This window comes from Cyphomyrmex costatus, unplaced genomic scaffold, assembly GCF_001594065.2.
Source record: "Cyphomyrmex costatus isolate MS0001 unplaced genomic scaffold, Ccosl1.0 scaffold4, whole genome shotgun sequence".
Taxonomy (NCBI): domain Eukaryota; kingdom Metazoa; phylum Arthropoda; class Insecta; order Hymenoptera; family Formicidae; genus Cyphomyrmex; species Cyphomyrmex costatus.
The window spans coordinates 1,060,741-1,085,281 of NW_017278207.1; the positions used below are offsets into that span (position 1 = coordinate 1,060,741).

At 30.8% G+C, this 24,541-nt stretch overlaps 3 protein-coding genes across 4 annotated transcripts in view; all 3 read left to right on the forward strand.

The window, feature by feature from the left end:
• sli (slit guidance ligand) overlaps positions 1–8,849 on the forward strand; it is a 31,350-nt gene extending 22,501 nt beyond the window's left edge. Inside the window, exons 23-29 of the mRNA XM_018543800.1 lie at positions 1,248–1,557; positions 4,402–4,615; positions 4,773–5,234; positions 6,138–6,338; positions 6,889–7,038; positions 7,465–7,604; positions 8,108–8,849. Coding sequence (XP_018399302.1) covers positions 1,248–1,557; positions 4,402–4,615; positions 4,773–5,234; positions 6,138–6,338; positions 6,889–7,038; positions 7,465–7,604; positions 8,108–8,194 — 1,564 coding nt within the window. The 3' untranslated portion in view covers positions 8,195–8,849. The remainder of the gene's footprint in view (positions 1–1,247; positions 1,558–4,401; positions 4,616–4,772; positions 5,235–6,137; positions 6,339–6,888; positions 7,039–7,464; positions 7,605–8,107) is intronic.
• Positions 8,850–17,200: 8,351 nt separating this feature from the next.
• Positions 17,201–19,073, forward strand: LOC108777034 (uncharacterized). Of its 2 annotated transcripts, none has more exons than XM_018543820.1 (5): positions 17,201–17,273; positions 17,403–17,499; positions 17,697–17,812; positions 18,167–18,281; positions 18,824–19,073. In XM_018543820.1, the coding sequence occupies exons 1-5, from the start codon at positions 17,232–17,234 to the stop codon at positions 18,961–18,963; spliced, it is 510 nt and encodes a 169-aa protein (XP_018399322.1). In that variant the 5' UTR covers positions 17,201–17,231; the 3' UTR covers positions 18,964–19,073. The 2 variants fall into 2 exon arrangements, with proteins under 2 accessions (XP_018399322.1, XP_018399321.1); XM_018543819.1 differs by having other exon boundaries at positions 17,397–17,499; positions 18,824–19,072.
• Positions 19,074–20,833: 1,760 nt separating this feature from the next.
• LOC108777031 (pheromone-binding protein Gp-9) lies at positions 20,834–23,822 on the forward strand. The gene is made up of 5 exons (XM_018543815.1): positions 20,834–20,929; positions 21,662–21,770; positions 21,972–22,087; positions 22,405–22,522; positions 23,613–23,822. The coding sequence occupies exons 1-5, from the start codon at positions 20,888–20,890 to the stop codon at positions 23,753–23,755; spliced, it is 528 nt and encodes a 175-aa protein (XP_018399317.1). The 5' UTR covers positions 20,834–20,887; the 3' UTR covers positions 23,756–23,822.
• The last annotated feature ends 719 nt before the right edge of the window (positions 23,823–24,541 follow it).

Below are 24,541 nucleotides of genomic sequence, written 5' to 3' on the forward strand. Positions count from 1 at the left end.
ATTTAATAATTGTGTTTGATAATAAGTTATTCATTATATATGAATGAGTTGTATCAAGATTCATTCTTAAGACAGTGATCTCAGATTTGCTAATACCCAATTTCTTTATCTCTAGATAACTTTTATCCAGTAGATATCTCCCTAAATATAATGGAGACATCTCCTGGAAAAAGTTGTTCGAAACTTATCTGCAAGTGAAGAAATTGGATATATGAAAGAGAGAATCCTAATATTGTCATCAAGTAGTATCACAAATATAGATTTGCATAATTATATAATTGGAAAGTATTGATTCTACTATAACGGTAGATCGTAGGTATTATATTAATAGAACCTGCACGTTATTTTATGCCTAAATTATTTCACATGAACCAAGTAGTTCTTTGAGACATTTTCGTTTGAACATCAAAGTAGATGTAAATATGCACGATGTAAGATTTTATATATACAACACTCTGCATCTCGAAGCTTGAATTTGACAAATAAATCGCTGAATAGAAAAAGAATTGTCTTTCTGAGCTGCTGTGCTATTTTGACAACTCCGACACGTCGGGCTGTTTAAAGTGACGCCCGAAGTGGAACACGATCGGAGCATTCGTCAAATTCCAGCTCTCAACATGCGTAATAAACGGGACCCTCTGCACGTGAGCCCCGAGGAGTGACGACTGCAGGCTATAAACTGCCGACAGCGCTGTCAATAACCTGCTCATAACAGAGGCTATAGCGATTATCGAAAAATCGAAGAACTTCCGTATCGAGAGCATACGCACGTCAGATTGATACAAGCAAGCCTAGGATTCATACTTATTTCTAACAATATAATGTACAATATTTACCTTTGTCTTTATTGCTTGTATATTAAAAACAATGATAACAATACAATTTAAAATAATAATAATAAATATATACAAGTAGATTTTAATATGTAGTGTAATCATTATTTATTTAATTATGTTAATTAAATTATAAATTTAGTCTATTCCAAATTAAAGAATAGAATTGCATATATGTAACTTATCATTTTTTCCCTAAAGATTAGTGCATCATTTTCTAAATTGCTTTTTTCTATCATCCCTCGGTAGAAGGAATTTAATAATCAAAAACGCGTGCTATAAATACATAGAAAATAAGAAAGGAGAGAAGCAACGTCGGTAGTATATCGCCTGCGGTAAGGTACCTTTGGCGGATCTACCGCGATCGCATGTCAGGCTCAATGTCTCGATTGACGTTCAGTCGGTGTGTGACAGTTGCGACTGCGCCCCCGGGTACAAGGGACTTCGATGTGAAAGCAACGTCGACGACTGTGCCAACAACAGGTGCGCTAACAACGCAACCTGCGTCGACCTCGTACAGGCCTATCGATGCGACTGCACCCCAGGATTCATGGGAGAATACTGTGAGGAGAAGATACCATTCTGCACAAAGGGTCACGACCCCTGCGAGAACGGAGGCCGATGCGTCGACCACAAGACCCACTACAGCTGCGAATGCCCAGTCGGCTTCACCGGCCTCAATTGTTCCACAAACTTGGACGATTGTGTCGATCATATGTGCCAGGTACGTGCGGAACATCTTGAGTTAGCTGCATTAGCTGTGTTTTGCGTCAGAGAAACCTGATCGGTGAGCCCTTAGTGATTCTTTAATATGATTAGCTGTCTTTGGTTCTTCGTTGAATCTAAGCGTATAGGACTTAATCATATTAAAGAATCATTGAACGCTCACTGACCACTCATATAGCATAATAAATTTTAGAAATATTTAATATATATATAATATATTAATATATATTATATATAATATTGCAAGAGCTTTTAAAAATATTTCAGAAATGTTTCATAAAATATTTTTAAAATATAAATGTATTTAATAAAAGTCAGTTTTTAAATTATTTTTTTTCTTACAATATTTATAAAATATTTTTGTGAAATATTTTAATGCAATATTTTAAAAGGTTTTGGAAACGTTTACAAAATATTTCTGAAATATTTTATTAAAATATTTAAAAAAATGATTCCTATAAATGTTTCACGCTGTGTGGGCAACTTTCTGTTAAACGCAGCTATTTGGTTGCAAATATAAAATTTTTTAATATAGCCCTATCCTTAATTTCTCCATAGATCTAAATGCAATCATATTAAAAAAAATCTTATACACTTGCAAAGTTGTTTCTTCTGTTAAACATAGTCATTTCTGTCGATAGCGGATAAACGATCGCTCGGATTTGTTTCTTCCGAGTTGCGATAGGCATTATATTCTCGGTTTTCTCGTATAACGAAGCCGCGGCGTACATACATACAGCAACATAGTAGCTATGTACTCCCGGTAACACGACGCTTTATCGCATTAACGTATCGATTGTTATAGGTTCTATGCCTTATTGTGTACAATAAATGGTTAGCAAAGTTATATATAATTTTATGCATTAATAAATGGTTATGAACTTTTCACTTTAAATACGCACGACGAAAGTCAGCGGAGTAAATTTTATCTCGTATTAACTGATACATTTTCTATTAATGTTTAATTAATATTATGAAATATTGAATAATTTTATTTCTCAAATTTTCAATAATATTTTGTTTACATTGTTTTCCCTCTTTATTGTGATGAACAATATTAATTAAATATCTTCAAACTTTATAATAATGAATTCTCTGTAAGCATCGCAATAAGGATTTTCATAATGTACTTTTATAAAATTCTATCCACTTTCTCTCTCTCTCTTTCTCCCTCTCTCTCTCTCTCTCTCTCTCTCTCTCTCTCTCTATAAATAAGCAACATCTACTGTTGTGAGTTTAAAATTCATTAAAATAAGTAATTATACGTAGTTACTATAGAAGTCGCGTGCACGGGTGCACCTATCTGTATCAGATTAATGATATCTGTTTCATTTACATCATATCATAGGAATTTATTTTCTCGTATCGCTTGCGGTTGCGACAATTGCAATTAATTTCTAGCTACCACATTAATAATTCCCCTTTATATTCGTAGGGGTTGTAATAATCCAGGTACTTTTCTTTTTGCTTCGAAATATCCTAATTTTGATAACAAATTTTATAATTTTTATTTTTGAATTGTGCTCATGCATTACATTTCTGGACGGTTCAACACGCGGATATGTCTCTTTTGCATTTCATTTCAAGAAGTATTTCTCGCTTAACGTAGTATCGATTTAATTCAGTACAGTATCAACATGAAAACTTAAATTTAGCGACATAACTTGACTTGCATGAAAGCCAAACTTTTATTTGACTATCGACTCTTAAATAGAACTCAGGCAGATACGATCTTCCTTTCGGAAGAAACTTTACAGTTGCGAAGAGCTACGACCCGGAAGCATAAAGTTGGCGTATGAAATTTTACGCGAAGATTCTTCTTCGCGGTATTATATGCCGGCCAAATTTCATTTGAGTGTTTGCGCGGAGTATAGAAAGCTGGTGTGGAGTTTTCGGCTTTGTGGCGCTAGTTCTAAAGCCACGGTAGTATATCACGTTCCAAGCTTTCTAAGCTTCCGTGAATGGCGCGGAATTGACCTACAGAAGCTGTCTTTCTATGAATTTTCCATCTCCATACATTGAATATATGCAGTTAAAATAACTTACATTTTGCAATGTCATTTAATTGGAAGACATATTTACGTTATATTATTAGTTGCCTTAATTATGATAATTATGATTAATATACTTAAATCGTTTATATTGCATATAATAATGCCGAACATCCCGAGTTGCTTCTATTGGCTTGAGTAGAATTTTGAACCGTACATTGACAAGATTAGCACGTGTAACTCGCAGGGGGGATATATTATTGCACATATGTGACTTAAGCTCCAGAATACATGGCCTTTAGTTTGAGACTCTACACTACACCAGGCATGTGAAACTGGCGGACCGCCCGATGATTTGTAACCCTCTGCTAGTAGTTAGTTGCATCTACAGTTTGCGCGCGTTCCTATCTTATCCGTAAACTTACTTGGCTGACATTAATTAGACGATTATATTAGAAATGCATCGACGTCAAAATTATTACTTTAGTTTAATTTCACTTTTATAATGTCTTATTTTATAATTTCTTACATGTTACATTTTTCAGAATCCCTTGGATTTAAATTAAAAATCATAATTAAAATTTTATAGTAAAGTGTAATTAAAAATATTTTATAATGTATACATGCTCTTTGTGATATTATAATATTGATATTTTTTTCAATTTTCTTATAAATCTTCTTATAATCTTATAAAAAAGATTTCGAAGATTCTTCTTTGCTGTTGAAAACGTAACCTGTTCAAAGATTGAAAATATATGTTAAAGGTTTTTTTTATTAGCGCAGTATTTTTTTACTTCTGATCTCACATTTTAATTGACACTTTTGTAAATTGTAATTTGTTTGTTTTGCAGAACGGTGCTACTTGCGTTGACGGCATAAACAATTACGAGTGTAAGTGCGCGGCGGAGTATACAGGGAGATACTGCGAGGCTGCACCCTCGACAGCCATGCTGTATCCACAGACAAGTCCGTGTGCCCACCACGACTGTCAGCATGGTGCTTGCTTCCAGCCCGCTCCTGCCTCCGCCGCGGACTATCTTTGCCAGTGCCATCCCGGCTATACCGGTGAGAAAAAAATCTTTAATAATTAACTCCCCCCCCCCCTCCCTCAATCAATTCTATTTCATATAATCTTCATAGAATTTTTTACTACCTTTTATCATGTTTGATGTTCAAGAATTCGCTAATTTAACACGGCACGACCACTTATCCATCATTTCAGGAAAACGATGCGAGTACCTGACGAGTCTGAGCTTCGTGGACAATAGCTCGCTGGTCGAGCTAGAACCGCTACGCACGAGGCCCGAAGCGAACGTGACCATCATATTCACGACCACGCAGGAAAACGGGGTTCTTCTCTATGATGGACAAAACGACGGACACATCGCCGTCGAGCTATTTAATGGGCGGGTCAGGGTTTCATACGACGTGGGTAATTATCCTACCTCGACGATGTACAGCTACGAGATGGTGGCCGATGGTAAGCCTCACATGGCGGAGCTTCTGGCGATCAAGAAAAATTTCACAATGAGGGTCGACCGGGGTTCCGCCAGGAGCATCATCAACGAGGGTCCGAAAGAGTACCTCAAGCTTGTCACGCCAATGTTCGTCGGTGGCGTAGCGCCAGAAGTTGCTAAAGTCGCATTTACCGACTTTCACCTTAGAAATATTACGAGCTTCCAAGGTAAATTTCTTTTACGGCACTGAGAAATATCCTTAAGATTAATTAACATTCTTGTATTATAACTTTAATAATAAGCGCGACATTGACAGAGAAGTGTCACTATTACGAAAAAATAGAATAGTTTTAATAAATTGCAAAGAAACGTGTTATTATATCACGACATAGAAATAAATCGAATATTCAATTCTTCATTTTAATAGGTTATTTTAAATAATAATTTTCATGAAAGAGTAATTATTAAACTTTTAATTACATATTTAGAGCTAATTATAAAAAAAGATTATATAATAATGTTACAACGAAACCACTCGGTAGGGAATATTTCAAAGATTTCACGGATGATTTGTGCCCTACACCACCACTAGTTCCAACACCGATACTCTGCAGTTCCTCTGGGAAACGATAGTTGTCGCAAACTCGGAATATCAGCCACAAATTTGCAACTTGCGGAGACCTCATTTAATATTCGGTTACATTTTTGATGTCCCCCGGCGCAATACTACGATTTACTACGTTTGCATATAGTGCACGAAATAATATGTAGCACGATATGTATCCAGGTGAAACTAGATTTGAAAAGTTTAGCGACAATGCGAAAATTCGTGATCGGACTGCATCATACATAATAGTATAATTTGTATCTGGACTTCCTGTATTGTAAGATAGAGAGGGAAGCTATTTCAACAATGAAAGTATATTGACGTCAATCACTGAAGTTGAGCGTAACGTACCCTCTTATGAGAATTTATGCAGGCGCGAATGCGTACTTGCGTCACTTACGCTCTTACTCAATTGCATTGTAACGTTCAGTACACATTCCCGTGCTATACTACTCTTTATATAGGATAGAGCAAAAGTTCCTTCCTCGCCAGATCCATTAAAAGTTTTCTTGCTTTATCTCAGGCTGCATCTCCGAGATGTGGATCAATCATAAGTTGGTAGACTTCAGCAACGCCGCAAAGATGCATCGTGTTACTCCCGGATGTGCCGCTAGCGAGGAAGAAGCCGATGAAGCGAGAGATATTGTTGAAGCTGAGGGAATTAACAATAGTGGTAGTAACGAAGAGACCATACCACAGGAGCATATACCTCGCGAACATTCTGGTATGTTAATGTCTGTAATTACTGTTTGCTTAACGTTAACTTGACTTATTAAGTTAAGAATAGTTCACATACATTTGAAGTTTTTCAATTCCTAAAGTTACTTACGAATAATATACTGAGATACATTTTTCAGAAAAATTTAAACATACATACATACACTGTAAAAAATAAAATGTTAATTTTAACTCAAAGACGTTGAGTGGATTTTCTGAGACACGCAAAAATGTTGACATTAACACAAAAATGTTAATTTTAACATTTTTGCGTGTCTCAGAAAATCCACTCAACGTCTTTGAGTTAAAATTAACATTTTATTTTTTACACAACGTGTATATATATATATATATATACACACACATAAATGACTGAACGACGTAATGACTCAACATCTTGCATTTATGAAAAAATGATGAATTATTGTATATACAATACAAGAACGTTAAATTGGATTAAAAAATTAGAAGAAGTTATCCTGTTTTAAATTAATTCAAAATCTTTATATAATACCATACATTCACGATAAAAAAATGTATTAATTAAATATAAATAGATGTCATCATGCCGTTAAGTGGATTGGTGCCTTCACATGCGTGTATCGGACATGAATGCAAAAAAGGATCCCAATGCATACCGTCGCCTTACGGCAACAGCTATTCTTGCCGATGTCAAACTGGCTGGCAAGGACGATACTGCGAGAAAGGTGATTCTTTTTTCAATATTATCATATATGAACCACGAATATATATTTATTATAAAATAAATTTATATTTTCCACTATAGAACAAAGAATAAAATTCCATATACACAATAAACACTTTACATATAATATACACATCATCGATAAATATTTTACAATTTCTTATGTCAAACCGATCTCCGAAAGTTTCCTTCTTATTTCCAGTATGCTTACAAATTAACCTTTTCAATTCCTAACACTAAAAAGTTTCATTAAAAGAGGGAAAGATAAAGAAAATTGAGTATTAGATTAAATGAACATATATCTGATATTAGAAAAAAGACAGATTCTCCCACTGTCATAATAGACTATCGTATTAATTTTGACCACAATTTTAAATGGAATAACGTTAAAATTGTTTTGATAATAAAATTAATATCAATATCGCAGCACCAACCTGTCGCAAGGAGCATACCAGGGAGTACTACAGCGAGAATGGATGTCGGAGTCGACGACCTGTGAAGCTTGCTAAATGTTGGGGAAGTTGCGGCAATTCCTGTTGTTTACCGCGGAAGACTAAGCGGCGCAAGGTATAAAAAATATTCATATATCACACAAAAGGATTTGTGAATAATTTGGTTTCCAGAACGGAACAATATATTGATAGAATATTTCCTCCGCGTAACGTCGAATTTTATAGTAAATTAATATTTTGCATCAATATACATATTTATATCTTATGAGAATAATCCTATTCCTATTTTCCTATAAATAGACAGCGCACAGGAATATATTAAATCGCTCTTGTTCCTGTTAATTGATATTAAATTCCATGTTAGTTACGATCAGGCAAAGCAAGTGAACTATTTTATTTTTCCAAGTGATCGATCGCGCGGGAATCGTTCGAAGCAACTGCGTCAATTACTGCAATTATATTCATTAAGTTCCGACTGGTGACGGTGACTCCCCTCAGTCGTTATGCCGATAACGATCGTATATCAGGAGACGCGGCAGTGTCTTCGGCCATGTTCAAAAACTGCTATAGTTAATATATGAAATATAGTCATTATAAATAATTGTATATTAATTTCAGGTTCGATTAATTTGCGCGGACGGCATGCGGTACACTAAGGACGTTGACCTGGTGCGTAAGTGCACGTGTACTCGTAAATGTTACTAGCCAGTCGACGCACCGCGGCCCGAGTCTCGTCGGCGCGCATCGAGACGTAAAACGAGACCGAGAAGAAACCCCCGGATCCGAAGCAGCACTCCCGAGCATACTTCCACGTGTCCTCTGAGATGACGAAAGGAACGACAGCGGGGGCGACGAGGGCAAGCACTACGACGTGCCCTCGGCATCCCTATGTGTGAGGCACGTGGATGAGAAAGTGCGTGAGGAAGTGCAGGCCAAAACTAGATGGACACACACATAGCTGGCTCAGTGTGATATGTATTATTAAAAAAAGAAGAAGAGAGAGGGAGAGAGAGAGAGAGAGAGAGAGAGAGAGAGAGAGAGAGAAAAAGAGAGAAAGCGAAAGAGAGAAAGAAGAAGCAAAAGTATATTGTACGTAATATATAGCTACGGACTATCGATATCGAAGCAGTTAAACGTATACTAGGTATTATTCGTATATATATATAATGACCCGATATAGGATATATAACGACGAAACGCGGGCGAAAAGAAGGATGGGCGCGAGCGCGCGCGGACAATGTGTCCGTTATATATTTGCGATCGCGGACCGCGCACGCGGGCGCTTGCGTGTTCGTAATGTTACGCACGAGTGCGTACGATTACGCCGTTGATTTAGCGCGGAATGGACCTAACTGGTAATAGGGGGATTCGCGGCTACGTACAAACAGGCTTCCGTAATCTTCTTATAGGATGTATACGCGCAGCTTTTTGTTTAATACATTTCCGCTGTTGTAATCTCTATCCAGGCTTTGATGCAAGGCATTTCGATTGTAATCTGTTTTTCCGAAATTATTATTCGAAGAATGTAATAATTATCCCTTTTTATTACACAACGAAGATATTTGACAAGTATTGCAATAAAGTTATCTGAGCAGTTTTATACTTGAATTAACTACTTTTGTAAAGCAACACATCATCGCGCTGTAGTTATAAAATTAACGTTCGTCTAATCTTTCCGTGTAATCGTTTAAATTAAATTTATTGTTCTCGAAAGTTGCTTGTATTTATAAAAAGACTATTACGTAGCAAATAGAAATTAGTGACAATCGTAATTTCTCGAGCAAGTTTTGTAAATGGCCAACCGCGAAACTTGGATCTATGTTAGGTCTATCTTTCCCCCAGCGAATTTTTACACTAAACGCGAATCTTCGATCGCATAGCTATTTCTATCCACTGAGCAATGGTCTTTGAATTTTTGAAAGAAAAGATCTACAAATATGTGAAAAATAACGAGTGAGAGTGAGAGAGAGAGAGAGAGAGAAATGTTTGTGAAAATGGCTGCAATACTTTTTCGCAAATTGTTTGATTTCAATACACTTCGCTTGGCTACAATACACAGAAATGTTTGTGAAAATGGCATGAATGGCTGCAATACTTTTTCGCAAATTGTTTGATTTCAATACACTTCGCTTGGCTACAATACACACGCGCGCGCACGCAAGCAATGTCGTCGTAGCCAATAAATGAAACGGAGACAAACAAAAGAGAATGGCGATGTGTTTCTTGCCTTTTTCATTAGTTTAGTTGCAGTGCTGCCAATTTAGCGTTCCAGCTATCACTTTAATTGCACAATCTTTAGCTAGTATGAATCTTAGGCCGCTTGTAAATCGTAATAAACGCGATAATCAGAGGGGACAAGCAATTATGCCGTTAAAGAATCGACATGTAAAGTCACATTTACGTGAATAGATCACAAGTAAGTGTCTAACTAAATGTAAAATATATTTTAAGCATAGAAGAAACTTAATTAAAAGTAAGCCGTCAACGTCTTCTTACCTCACTTCACCGACAGCAGCAGTGGGAATGTAGCTTTATTTTTGAAAAAGCCAAGAAATCACATCGTGTGCGATTGAAAGGATTGGGTCTGCGTCACGTTTCGAAGTGCGTTCTTCAAAAATTTTATACTTTACGGCCTAATATTACGTTACGCAAAATGCAGCCTGCAAGCTGCACGGAGCAATGAGAAACTTGCGTTCGGATTGATGCAGGAGATAATAGGAAAATGAATTATGGAGGAACGGAGCAACGCGCGTATATTAACGTTCGGTCAAATGATCGCGAAACAGATGTAACTATATAGGTCGATGAAATCGTCGGTAATCCGAAAACAAGGATTTCACCGATATAAAACCGCGTAATTATTTTTGTATAAGCGCATTATTTATATACCTAAGCTAATTTGCTATTAGTTTAATCAAAGAGCGTAATTCGTTCGTACTACTTAAGCCCATATATTAATGTATGGCGTACTACGTACCTACCCTACATCTATTTATGCGTATCTATTTTTCCCTGGATAATTGCATCGCATCTTCCACTGCCAGTATTTATATATGTATTTATTCCGTTTCCTTGTTTCACTCATACTTATGTTATGTAAACTGTTTTCTTTAAACATATACATTCACTTAGAAGACGAACGAATATCTCTCGACGTGCTTCGCTATCGTCCTTCACAATTTCAACGCGATCTTGTCGCCTAATGTGCGCGCCTCGCGAGAAAGTACCAATCGTAGAATTTACATATTACGTAGTTTTTGGCCGCTAAACGTTTAACGGCCACACGATTGAAAATCGTATCTTTTAGAGTTTTGTCTCTAAATTCACTGCCATCATATGACTGCCACGCGCTTGACGACTGTTATATTAGCCAGTTTCTGTCATACAAAAGAGAGTATGGTGGAAAAGTTCTGTCTATCGAAATGCAGGATTTCTTACCTTTTTTTTTTATCTTTTCAATTGATTTCGATTTGATATAGAAGGTATTTTTATTTTGATTTATAATAAAATTATGCATTATATAAATAGTGAAAAATATTTAAATCGTAAACGTATACGATATCATCCATTTATTGATAGCCAGGGCCGAGGATTCTTATTTGTCTTCATATATTTTCTTCTTTACATGCTGTAAATGGAAAAATAGGTGTACCGTGATCATATAAATACGATATAATATATAATATGATTTACTAGTATTAATAGTCACATAAGTTCCCTATGCCATCTCTTTTTTACATTTATAAACGTCTTGGTTGTCTATATTTTACCATTTGAACGAATGTCTGCGGAACACTCGAAGTCAGCGCCTATCGGAGATCAGATTTTGTATTACAACTCTGTACATTTGGTCCAACGAAATACAAATAAACATATGTAAGCCAGCATACATATTCATTCGTCGTATCGATAATTCATTGCAATACATGATTTTATTATTTATATCGTTTTTAATGCGCGCTCCGCATTTAGCATTAAAGTGCAAAATTGCAAAAGTATGACTAATCAATGTTATCACGGATTGAAAATTGCACGGATATATTTTACTCTAATCACAAATTGTACATAAATGCGTTTCTTTATTTATATAATAAACAACGTTACCTATCAATTGGGAAATAGTATCTAGCGTTTGTAGCAAAATTGTTATCATGATTTTACGTTATTTATAACAAATTCGTACGCGTAACGTGTTAATGTCATATAAAAAAATAATACAGAGAAATATATGACATTTATTACAAATTGTGCATCTATATTGGACAATAATAAAAGGGAATGCCTATAATATTGTAATATATTTTTATGCCGTCCAAAATTCCTGTAATTCGTATTTGTATATTTATTTGACGTGAATGTTTAATATATATCGTGATCGATGAATTGGCGCATGCAACCGAAATGCATATTATTTAACTTTTATTCTCTCGCAAGACGTGGCGAATACTTTTACGTCAAATTATCGAATCATACGCTTCAAGGGACACATACCTCAACATTGCTAGACATTAGCAGTGGGAGCGCGAAACCTTTACTTGATTTTACAGAGGAAAGTCCTCAGAAATGCCTCTTCGATTCAGATGTAATTTCTTTACTCCTTTCGTCGCGCTCGGAATTTACATTGCTCGCATAAAATAAAGACATTTGTCGCGTAACATCTACGACTATAAAGAAAATGAAATATTCTTTGTCGTTTGGTACTTCGTAATAATCGGTGCAAGAATCAAGAAAACTATTTTATCGTCTGTAAATCCACTGCAAGAATTTAATTATGTCGCATGCGTGATCAAAGGAAAGCTGATAATAAGATTCAAATAAAAGAAAGATGTTAATAACGAACTATTTTGAGACTGGATAAATTTGCGAATATAGTACTAACATGTAATATTTATTGGCGCAAAATTATATACATTATTTATTTATTCCTGACAATTTGTATAAAATTATAAATTTAAATCAAAATAGAATAAGCAAATCGAATTTTGAGTACACTTTTATGCTAAATGTGTATTTGCTTTAATATGTTTAATTTAATGAGCGCAGACATAAAGATTTTAATATATAATCACATTAAGACTGCTACATTTAGATAATATTAAATAACGGTGATAATTTATATTAGTATAGTACTATGTTTCCTGCATGATGGATATTATTTGAAAATAAATTTTATTTCAGAAATTCTTTTATCTTTTTGTATAAATATAAATTTATTTTTTCTTTTTAATAAATCCGTTTGCTAGTTCGAATGCTTTTATTTAGGGAACTTATGTGAATAAAAATTGGCAACACACATTCCACATGCAGGTACTACAGTTAATTAAAAGGAGCAGTTATAGTCTACCTAAATATTAACAACGAAAAAGTCTAATTACAAATATAATCTGAATAAAACAAACAATATAAATTTGCGGAACAATTATACGTAAAAAAAATTTTTTTAATGTAATATGATTCCAAAATTATAATTTTTATTACATATATTTTAATTCTACATATTAACAACACGTAAAAGAATATCTTAAACATATTCTAATTTTAGAGAGATTAAAAATGTTTTTTTAAATATATATAATTTTTTATATTTTAATTACACATATCTCAAATCATCGGCTCAGATTTTAAAAGTCAATTATAATATAATAGAATTTTCAAAATACATTGCAATATTGAGTTTACTTTTGATCTTCGAGATTGTGTTAAAATACAATGTCACAATGAAAGTCTGATAATTCATTTTTTTAACAAATGTCATTTTAAGATGTCCAATAATGTATCCTGAAAGAAAATTGACACATTGAGTAAACGAATTGTGTGAAAGAGATAGTGAGAAAGTGTAAGCATCAGTGAATACGACATGTGGTCTGAAAGATGTTTCGAATGAGTATGGTATAACGAAGCGCGCAACGTAATGAATATAAATGTGTTTATTGCGCAAGCACGTTCTACCAAATAACAATGGAATACTGCATGCCTAGAAATACTCTATACTGTAGGTATATTAAATTAGATTATTAGCGTAAAAGCAAAATGTCTATGTTTATATAATGTAACAAATTCTCGAAATATATGAATGCTATTAAACAAACGTGAAGTTCTAAAGTTTAATATACCTTTATTATTAACAGCACTCATATATATTAAATGTAAAACGCACATTCATCATAATTATATTATTTACGTAATGAAAGAAATTCTACCTTGCATATTAATATATAAAATATAAATTATTAATTATTTTTTCCTTTATCGTATTAATTTTATTTAAAAATTAAGCATTATTAGAAACTTCTACGCTAATTATGTTCATTGTCGATCAATATATTTTGTGAAATAATAAGGTTGATTGTTTGTTTTCTTTTTATCTCGGCATTTACACACACAATTGCATTTTCTAGACATATAAAATTAAGAGAGACAAAAACAAATCCTTAATATATAGCTAAATAGCTGATTATTTTTTATGTATCCATTAAAACATGTTGAATATCAATATCTTTTACAAGAATTTTTAAATCATCTAGTTTTTCAATTATCTAGCTAAGCTATATAAAATTGGAACTGTACTTACATTCTTTCCGTTATCAATTAATTTGGTTCTTACAACGCTGTGATAAAAGTTCATAGCGTTACAAAGTTTGTAGTACAAACTTCAAAATTTAATCAATTGTTAAAAATAAAAAAAGATTTTAATTTCACACACACACACACACACACAAAAAGTATTTTAAATCTTTATACATTTAGAAGGTCGTCATGTCCTTTTAATTTCTGTAAATTTGATAATTTATAGAAAACTGATATACCTTTTTATTACTGACAATGGATTAAATAAAAAAAAGGATACTTGACTTTGACTTTGATTATTCCATAACTTTGCTAAAGTTGTCGTTCACAATTCAGATTCAAAAACAAGATAGAAACAAACAAAAATAGATTTAAATAAAAAATTGAGCTGAAACTTTTATCTATCAAACGATACAATTATCAATTTTTTTTTAAATATACATATATATGTGTGTATGGTACAAATAAAAAATATATATATATATTCTAATATCAGTTTTTTTTTAGTTACAATACATTTTTATTGCTTTCATGTTTTATCATTCTTGTACATTCATTATTCACTCTTTAAATTTACAAACTTGCAAACATCAAATATTTAAATAATATTGTTTCAGTTTAAAAATATTTTGTAACGATATCTTTATTCTATAAAGTAAAAATAATCTAGAGAAAATTTCTTAACATGTCTGTATGTTTTAATGGTAATTTGTTTTTAAATATTTCCATTTTATTTCAATTTATTACGTAAACAAAATTACAGGTTTCTGTAACTATATTTTCAACATTACCTAAGTTTGATACATTCTTCACTCTACATTATTCGCGGACGATGTAAAATATATTTCATATTTACATAGAAATCTACTAAATTCACAGAGTAGTTTTTTATCAACCGAATACTGCATAAATTATTGTTTCACAATTAAAGAATTTTGATTAAATGTGATTTCTTTTCAGGGAAAATTCTTTTTCGAAGTCTTTGTTATACGTTGGTATTCAGTTTTATCATGTTTAGGTAGACAATTCCGATAACACCTAAACTTAATTTTGTCTGTTCTAATTGTATAGTTTTGAAAAGTTCCTTATATATGTATATATATCATACATTAAAAATTTACTATTATTTTAATAAATGAAAACAAAGGGAATAATAATATTTTTGTAATGAAATAATATTTTTAATTATTCCTTATAACTTTTTTGTAAATGAAACAAAAATTATTTAGTAACGCTTTAATATCTAATGTATATCAAACTTTGAACTTTATGATCTTACTATTATTATCTAGTAAACAGTTCTTAGTTCATATCAATGCTATACATTGAAATCCGGGAATTATGGCGAACATATAGTCTGTGATTTCTTATCTTTGACCTATGCACTGTATGTATATTGCAATATAAATACGACATCTTCCAAGAAATATTTCGGAGGAAAAAAATTCGCCACTAGAGAGCAGCTCATTGCCGAAACAGAGGCTTATTTGGAAGGGTTGGACAAATCATATTATTCGGATGGCTTGAAAGAGTTGGAGAATCTTTGGATCAAGTGTATCGAGCTGAAAGAAGACTAAGTTAAGAAATAAAAATGAATCAATAAAAAAAATGTGTTTTAATATGTTTTTCTAAAAATTTATTGACTTGCCCTCGTACGTAATACTTATTGAATTTTGTGATCCAGTCCCGAATATATCTTTCGGATATCTTATAGACATCTATTGCAGTTATGCTAAAAGCAGACTGTCTTTCAGACGTGTCCATAAGACACTAGGACATAACCAAAACTTTTGAAAACATACATCCGATAGACATCCATGTGCTGTAATGATTAACTTAACATAAACAGTGGAAAAACAGTTATCATATATCTAATCAGAATACAAACATGCTTATGTAGGATAATTGCAAAGATATAAGAAAACTGTATTCAAAATTCACATCTTTTCAACCTATATTTGCAATAATAAAAGTTTGTATTAGTTATTTATAATTAAATTTTTTTGCGTATGTGCTTCAGTTTATAATCTACGATCATAAAACTGTAATCTATTTTTTTATGTTACCGATAATATAAAATACGATGATAGAAGACTTCAATGCGCGTATAGGGTGTTCGAAAAAAAAACACAAATGCAGAGTATTTATATGATAGATAGTACACAACGTACTAAGAAAGCTTTAGTAAATATAGATTGAATACTGAACTGTTGTTGAGAACAATTTCTTAGGTATAAACAATTTTATATATCAGTGAGTCATGACTCACTTGGTATCTACATATCACATGCAACGTGAAAAGAGAAAAATTGAAATTAAGTAAAACCTCTAATAGGCTCTTTGACTTACATTATAGGTCCAAAAAGGGATGATCTTCCATAATGTCCATCCAATCAGAATCGTTGGGTCAATTTACTAATGCCCTGTAAAATCTTTTAACATGAAATCTTTTATTATGATTTGTACGTAAAAATTAAATGAGAATATTTAGAAGATGATTTGTAAATACTTTTTAAGAGAAAAATTTTCATATTGCATGCGACTTGTAGGAGATAAGTCATTATGATACAGTCATATACACTACTCAATAAAATCTAGGGATGACAGTTGTAATAAAGGACTAATAAGAGTCAAATAAATAATTTGTCAAAATTTCAAATAAAGTGATGAGCTACATTTTAATTATAAATTTTACTTTAGTAAGTCGACAAATTGACATTACATTACATAACGCGCGCATATCAGAACCACGATTAAAATTTGGGGAACACTTTCGAACACGCTAAAAATTGAGCAATATTCAGGACACCGTAACTCGATGAAAAATTCATTGATGAAAAAATGAAAAAATAGCTTCAAGTAATGAATAAAATAAGATGTCATGCACTTTATCATTGGTTTAATCTTTTATATTCAATATTTGTTTAATTTTTCATACTTAATTTAATTTTTTATACTCATCAATTCTCATCATAGAATAATATTAAAACATCATCATATTATAGCAAATTGTCTCTGTTAACGTTATATAATTGATATTTATATAAATGATTCATAATCTTGTTACTTTTAACCTCAGTATTTTATTTGTCGAAGAATCACTATATATATACGATGTAACTGCAGCTATTTTGATTAATTGCGCTTATTGCAGTAAATATATCATTTACACAGAATGAAAAGTTTTCTGCTTTACGCCTGTTTTCTAATAATCGCTGTAAGTATTCTGTTAATAAGTTACTTCTAATAAACTATTTTAATAAGGTACAAAGAAGTTATTTATAATATGTATGTATGTATTAAAAATTATACAAAATAGATAAAACAAATATTTTATAAGTTTCAGCCGTCTAACTTAATAGAAGTAAAAAAATTCAAACATGTAATAGAAACTTTGCATGATGACATTGAAGCTTGCATGATTGAAAATAATGTGACTGAGAGTAAGTTATAACTATATATATTATTGCAGAAGCATATTATTAAGGATCCTCTTGTGATTGTCTTTTAAATTCTTTAATCAATTTTAGTTTAATTTGGTTTTACCAGATTTGAATATTTTCCTTACAATTTTAAAGTAATTTAATTTAAGCTAACTTTAAAAAAACTGACATTTGCATTAATTGATTTTATTTCTTAGCTGATAACTACAATCTGGAAGACTTTGCCAATGATGTACACACCCAACCAGAAAATGAAGAAAGAACAAGAAGACTTGGATGCTGGGTTGCGTGTGTCTTAAAAAGACAGAATTTAGTAAGTATATGTTCAAATATGTTATACATGCTTTATATGTAATATACAACAATATAGGATTGATGTCATAATAAATAATAAAATTTTATATATAAATTGTTCGAAACTTAATTTCTAATGCAATAATTATGAATGCAATTAATAAATATACATTATTATTTATACATATGTATTATAATTAGTAATAAAATGATCAACAAAATTTGATATCTTTACATAGTGTTAATAAAATTATTATGCTATAATAGTTAATTTACAATAAAATATAAATATGTTTTAAATTATGTAACGCTTGAATTGCCTAAGATAACTAAAAAAATATATATACAATTTTATTTTTTTTTTAAATGTTAGATGGAAGATTCAAACATTAAGGAACCACAAATTCATGTAAGAATAAATTTAGAGTATGGTGATATTCCTGATGAAGCCATTATTCACGAAATTGCGCGTAAATGCATGAAACAAGGTAAGATATATCTTAAATTTTTATATATATGTGTATACTATTAGATTGTTCAATTCTGCTAACAAAAATGTTCATATGCACGCTTCTTTGTTTCAAATTATTTACGAGATTCAATATGCATTTGCAAAATTACTGTCAAGATAGAGATATTACATACTTTTTCTGATAAATCGTCGTTCAAATAACATATTTTTTAAAGTTTATAATAAATTTAAAAAAATTATACAGCTCTCAAACTATCTTGAAGACAATTCAGAATTGGAAACATGTTTATATGAACATTTTTATTTAAAATGATCCATACGATTTCTAGAATGTAGACCTCCTTATTTCCTTATACGTATTGTATAAATTACTCTAAAGTTAACAAAAAATAAGAAATTACAAAAAATATTATTATGTAAGTTTTAGGTATTTGCACTTGTAGTATAATGTTTTTAAAATGGTATAGAGAGTTGTTATAAAAATGAAGTATTTATAAGAAATATGATTATATATATTTCTTCTTTTAACTATATCATTTTGAATTTTTATTTATATAGTGAGAAATGTTACGCAAGAATGTAAGAAAAGCATATCCCTAATTGCATGTGGTGCAAAAGCTGTATATGAGGAACAAAGACATAGACAACTTGAAATAGAAGAAGCAGAAGGAAAAGCAGAAGTAGAACAAACCGTATAAATACAATCAAATGCAAAAATTATCCGTATAATTACTAATATATACAAAACTATAATTTATAATCAGTAATAAGATATGTACGAGTAGTAAGATAGATTTGTATTAATTTGTATTAATTAATAATATATATTTACGTATATCCAATAATACTCTAATCTTATTTTTTTGTAGTTAGTGAAAATCAAAATGTCATTTTCACCAAGGCTGACAAAAGTAACATAATATACAGCTTTAAATAAAGAATACTAACAGAAAATGTTAACACTATGCTACAAGATTCTTCTACATATATAAAATTAGAGAAAAATCTCAATCTATAATAGTCGAAACATATAATATTTTTAATTACGTCATTATATATTTGTTTAGTTTTTCTTTATATCTCATTTTTTGTACATTTAAGTAATTTATTTTACTCTTTTTGCCATTTATTATCTTTGTTGGTTTTAAAATAATAAATTAAATTGTTATATAGAATGTTGATAAGGAAAGGAAAAAATATTCATTAAACCAATGTTAATACAAAGGTGATATAAACTTTCAAAAAATAATACAAAAATTAAGAAAAATTAATTATTTAAATAAAATTTGTCTATGTAATATTTTTAGCATTATGTATATTTTATAAAATACTCGTAACCTAAGTTTAATAATGTATCATTTCATTCTCTCTCTCTCTCTCTCTCACACACACACACACACACACACACACACCCGCTTGACTTTTAAATGATTCCTGACCTTACAATTTTTGTTTACGTACATATTTATTGCTGATAGAAATAATTTTACGTTATCTGGTTATGGAAAATTTTCTTACAAAAATAATAATTATATAGTGTGTTTGGTAAGGATCCGAACAACGTTTAAAAGGGAAGTTCCTAAAATCATTTTGAGACGAAAATTCTAATTTCAAAATATTAGGATTATAACAAGTTTTGAATCATTGTTTAAAATTAACGAATTATATCGTCAACAGTGATACAAGGCAAAGTACTAAACTGACATATTACTTGTTTTGTTAATATCGATTTTAAGATCCGCCAGTGTTCAAAGGGGAATAAAACTCTATTCCGTTGAATAGAAAGTTCTAGAATAGTATCGAAAGATTATGATCAGCGCCAATTGGCAGTTGGTTGGCACGCGTTGCTATTTGAATCGGTCTCAAACACTATATCATTTTATTTCGTATATCTTGGACAATTTTCGCCTTTTTCAAAAAAACATTTTTATGAGAAATTTTTTAAATTATAGGTTTTCCAAGAAACCGAAAAAAATAAAGTTTTTTTTTAATCCTCTAAGGTAAAAACGACATACAAATAATAAATTTTTTGTTAAAAAAAATCCGATTAATAAATCTTTTTAATTTTAAAATATTGTTACGCTCGCGCGACCGCTCCACGGAACTCGCTCTCGTCGCGAACTCGCACTCCCGTTCCGCCGGAATAAACAACGGAATAAACAAGAAAAAAGTAAATGAAACAAGATGTTTATTGAGAGAACACAGGACACAAGGCAGAACACAAGAAACACAGAATTATATGATCGTAAAAAGACGCGACCGAGAATGTTACGGCATGTTCTCATCGGTATTCGTTTGGTTTAAATTCTCACGATCCAATAAGATTTGATATTGTTTGTATTGTTTATTGTTATTATTGTTACTATTTTTAAAATTTTATTTTATTTTTATTTTTGTATCCTTATCAATTTACATCACAGGGTATACATAGTATTAGAAAATTACCATAAGGTCAATTATCTTATTCATATTACATAATTAATATTTGTATGATCTCTGATCTTGCTTTTTTAACCTATGTGTTTTTAATTTTAGAGTAAGAATATATATACATATATACGATGTAATTGCGGTTACTTCGAATAGTTGTGTTTGTTACAGTGAAGATACTATCTGCACAAAATGAAAAGTCTCGTGCTTTGCGCCTGCGTTTTCATACTTGCTGTAAATAATTCCTTAACTAATTTCTTTAACGAATTCTTTTAAATAATTTTTATAGGTCACCCATACTTCTGTTCAATATATCATTAACTTAACTTAAAATAATGAAATTAAATAGTTTGACTAAGAAAATGTATTGAATTTTACTGAAATTTAGTTTATTATTTTTACTAAGTATGTATGTAAGTGTTGTAAGAATGGAAAGTATAGGGAGCATTTGTCTCTCCTTAGGAACAACTTTAATTCAATTTTACTTCTTCGACTTACTAATACCTTGTCGCAGCGGAAGCTTTTAATACAAAAAATGTATACATTTGTAATTATATACACATAATATTCTAATTCTAATAACAGTAAACTTTTATGTGTCTATACAATTTGTAATTATAGATTGTGTGTAGGTATACATATACATATATATATATATATATATTGTATACACACACATATGTTAAAACAAATGTGTAAAAAAAGTTGTGTATTAAGTACATTAATATTATTATTATTATTATTATTATATTTTGCCTTCATTTTGAATGCATACATAAACGTTATTTATATTTTAATAGCCATAGAAATAAATTGATTTTAACACACATGGAAGTTTAAAATAACAAAATGTTATAACTATAACTCAAGAAAAATTGAAATGTACTATAGGGATTATTGATTCTTTGATATTTAACGGTATATATAAAAATATGTAAAATAAATTAAACAAACTGTTTATATAAGTTTCAGTTGTCTGACTCATCAGAATTAAGAAAACAAGTTAAAGATACAATATCAAATGCATTTGAGAGTAATATTCGAGAATGCATGACTGAAAACAATGCGACTTATGGTATGTTATAATTATGTAGATTATTAAATTATTGTAGATTTATCGTGTTTCTCATTTAAATTATCTTAGTCATTTTTTAATTAAATTTAATTGGGTATTTTCCTCATTTTGTGTGTGTGCGTGTGTGTAATGTTATATATGTAAGTTAACATTTTTCTCAAAAAAGTATAATAGATTTCTCTGATCAATTTGATTTCTTAGGTGACTGGTACAATTTGGAAGATATGACGGCTAAACTGTATACCAACCCCGAAAATGAAGAAAGAACAAGAAGAGTTGGTTGTTGGATTGCGTGTATCACGAAAAAGTTAAATTTGGTAAGTGTTTAGAAACATGCAATGGTGTGTATGTATCGTATATATATAATGTCCAACAATGCAACATTAATATGTAATAAATAAGAAGTTTTAATTTATCAATTAAAAGTTAAAGGATCAATTTCTCTCCACACAATTAGTATATAATATAAAAATTTATATCATATGTGCTATTCATAAAAGGAGGATATTAAAAAGAAGCCAATTTTTGTTCACAAAAGTGTTAAGTTAAATTAAAGGTGTTAATAATGCTAAAATTGCTCAAAAAAATTAAAATAAGTATATATTTTATTATTTCTTATTACATTAAATATTAGATGGAAGACGGAAATGTTAAAGAAGCGGAAGTTCATGAAAAACTAGATTTAATATTTCATACTGTTGATGATGAAAAAGGCGCAGTACATAGAATTATACGTAAATGTTTGAAAGAAGGTAAGTCATATATATAAATTATACTATTATCACAAAAAATAAAGAATTACACAAAATATATTTTGTTACGTGAAAATTCAAATATCGATTAGAGTAAGCCATTTACGGTTAAGCTGGATATTGAATGCTTCTGTTATAATTTTTGTGTGAATTTATGTACTACATATGTATAATAGAAGCATTCAATATTCAGCTTAACCGTAAATGGCTTATTCTTATCGGCATTTGTATTTTGTATGTTTACGTCAGGACCGTGTAGAGGGGGGGTTTTACAGCATGCATCTCATCAGAGCCCTCGAAGTTTTAATCCCCAATGCTCAAGAGCTCCGAAATTTTTAACTCCAGATATAATGCGAAGGAATAGCGATAGTGATACAAATAACGATTTCAGATACCGCTGAATCGGAATCATATTGCGTGTGTGTGTAAGTGCGTGAGTGTGAATGCGTTCTTGCGTGTATTTAGTAGTGTGTATAACTTCCTCGTGCGCGTATTACCTCATTCATACGATCTGACATACTCCTTACCAGTCTTTAATTTCATCCTGCGTAATTATACCGAATATCAGAATCTTGGCAGAAAATTAAGGAATCACGTACCTGCTCCTCAGTCATTGCGAGAACTCTTGAAGACAAATGGAATACAATTACGCAGGTTGAAATTAAAAGACTGATAATGAGTATGCTAGATCGTATGAATGAGGTAATACGCGCACGAGAAAGTTATACACGCTACTAATTTACAAGCAAGAACGCATTAGACAAAATGAAAAATAAACTAAATTATTAACGCATAGCACCAAAGTATTAATTATTCTTTTTTTTCTTTTATATTTTCTAAACCCTTCAAAGATATTTTAATACAAACTTCGTGGAAAGGTAGGGCCCCAAAAATCCTTTGCACGGTTCATGTATATAATACATAATTTATAATGTAATACTAACTTTAGAACAATATATTTAGTAAATTAACTAATAATTATAAGTAATATATTTAGTGTGAAAGTACAAAATAGCCATAAAGAATATTGATATATTACTAATCGTAACACGTGGTAATTATGTTTTTAATTTTTTATGTGATTTTGCAGTGAGAGTTATTACGCAAGAATGTGAAAAATGTTTTTCCTTCTTAATATGCTTTAATAAAGAAGTACATGATTATATGAAGCAGCAAGAAGAAAATAAAAGAGAAGAAGATAAAGGAGAAGCAGAAATAGCACAAGCTGAATAAGTACAATTAAATATCAAAATTGAAATATTATTTGTAATAATGCAAGGCTAGGTGTAATATAAATATAACACAATATAATTTTATTGAATAAAAGCTGTATACATATATTAATGTATTCTTTTATTAACTGTCCTTAATTTTCTATGTAATAAAATACGAAAAAGTATTTGTTTTACGAGTAGTTTTTTGTAATTATAGAGAATATATAAAAATTCCGCGAACCCGCGCCCGTTGCGTATTCGGTCCTGATTGGCGGCTGACTACGATGGCCAGTTTCAGCGTTATGTAATTTTATATAATATTATATAATTACACATAATGACATATAAAACATGTGCTCCCGTGTACGTATACACTTCTTTTCTATAATCCAAATTTGTAGAAGTTAATATCAGTGTGCTATTCTTATTTAATATATTGACTAACTTTTAACAATTAATTAAAAAGAAGAAAGCAAATGAACTTAAAACAAATTCTAATAAATGCATGATTCATAAAAGATAAATAATTTATATTCTTAGTTGGTGGATAATTTTTAATAAATTACATTGCTATTATATTATAAGAATAATTTTATGTAACCTTAATTTACAAAAAACATATTGTACGCGTTAACTTCTATACATATACTATATTATAAAGCACATACATACATAAAACACTTTATTGAAGTTATTAACATTAACTAAAGTCGACACGTCGTTAAAGGTGTCTTAAATAAAAAGCTGTCTATTTCTGTCACTCTGACCGGACTGAAATCGAAATCGATAACCAGACCGAAATTGT